The sequence below is a fragment of the Volvox carteri genome (genome assembly GCF_000143455.1).
Source record: "Volvox carteri f. nagariensis unplaced genomic scaffold VOLCAscaffold_20, whole genome shotgun sequence".
Classification (NCBI taxonomy): domain Eukaryota; kingdom Viridiplantae; phylum Chlorophyta; class Chlorophyceae; order Chlamydomonadales; family Volvocaceae; genus Volvox; species Volvox carteri.
In genome coordinates, this window is record NW_003307563.1 from 547,267 (window position 1) to 548,621 (window position 1,355).

General features: G+C 63.0%; 1 protein-coding gene across 1 annotated transcript in view; it reads left to right on the forward strand.

The window, feature by feature from the left end:
• Positions 1–101: 101 nt before the first annotated feature.
• Positions 102–1,355, forward strand: part of VOLCADRAFT_104844 (uncharacterized protein) — a gene marked incomplete at its 5' end in the record, with an annotated part of 5,138 nt that continues 3,884 nt past the window's right edge. Inside the window, 3 exons of the mRNA XM_002950684.1 lie at positions 102–260; positions 341–970; positions 1,068–1,303. Of these exons, the coding sequence (XP_002950730.1) occupies positions 102–260; positions 341–970; positions 1,068–1,303 (1,025 nt within the window). The remainder of the gene's footprint in view (positions 261–340; positions 971–1,067; positions 1,304–1,355) is intronic.

A 1,355-nucleotide genomic window follows, 5' to 3' on the forward strand; every position in this document is an offset into this window, starting at 1 on the left:
TACACGCCGACGATCCAGAAGCACCAGAAAAGGAGGCCATCCAGCTGGGGCCACGATCAGCGCCACGGGCGGCCGCCTGCCGTCCTCCGCTGGACCCCACGATGGAAGCACGGCAGCGGCGGCTGACACTAGCAGGGCGCGCAGTCGTGGAACTCCAATGTCATGAGCACACATTCACGTGCTTCAAGGGCCGGCACCACATCTGCTGCCGCATGGGCTGCCGTGCGATCTGCAGCCAATATCCCGGACGACCAGCACAGGTGCGCTACTGCTCAAGCGGCGCGGGCAGCGGCTCAGCACGTACAACAGAGCGCTCATGTACGCACAACCGTGCAACCAGTCGTGGTCTCTCACGTTCGAGGTCAGCAGAAAGTTGCAGGACATCCGTGAATGGAAGAAACAGCACCCCGATGCTCCGCCGGACAATCCTGATCAGCCCACACTCGACAGCATGCCTGTCATGGCCACTGCGGCAGGCAACTATGCAACGAATTACGGCACCAAACTAGAAGGCCACAACCAGAGCGTGGCCGCAGCGCAACAGCAGGACCTTTTGGAGGATCAGCAGGCCCACCGGACACATGCACCCGACCGGCCGCCTCCCCCAAACGAGCACCGAGACCTGGGCCGCTTCCGTGTAGCTCACGCCAACAACCACCTCATCGGCAGCTACACGCGCCCCACCTCGCTGCTGGCGCTGCAGGCGGAACAGGGGCGCAACTCGCTGGAATCACACACATACCACTCCCATGACCTCCGTGTGTATAAAGCCCTGCTTACCGCAGCAGCGCCGCAGGGAGCGGATGAGGAGGCGGCCTCCGTGACGCCGGAGTTTGTCGTACACGACGAGCCAGCCGCCGATGACGGCACTGCACGCCTTACGGTCGTCGATCACGGTGTCGACTATCTCCACCGGGGCGCGCTGCTAGCGGCGTATTCACCCATCCTCATGACGATGTGGTTTGACAAGGTGCGCCTCATGACCACTCCACGCGATCGTATGTATGGCAACACTACAGCCCACCGTCCGCTGACAGCTGTGCTCCCGCCCGCTGCCATTTTTGCAGGTCCGCCGCCCGTCCAACTGCCGCGGCGCCTACCCTGCCGCATACGCGCCCCTCGCTGATAGCCACCCGCAATTCAACACGCACTGCTGGCACCAGCGCACGACGCCATCTCTGCCACGCACATATGGCGAAGTCCCACTGCCGCCGAATGAGGATGGCAACACAGAAGATAAAGAGGCCTACGCGGTGTGGGCACTAGGCAACTTCGGGTCTTACAGCGCGGGCACCGTACCACAGTACGGCACTTTGTGGCAGACGCTGCAGCATGCATACAGCGGCCGCAGCACG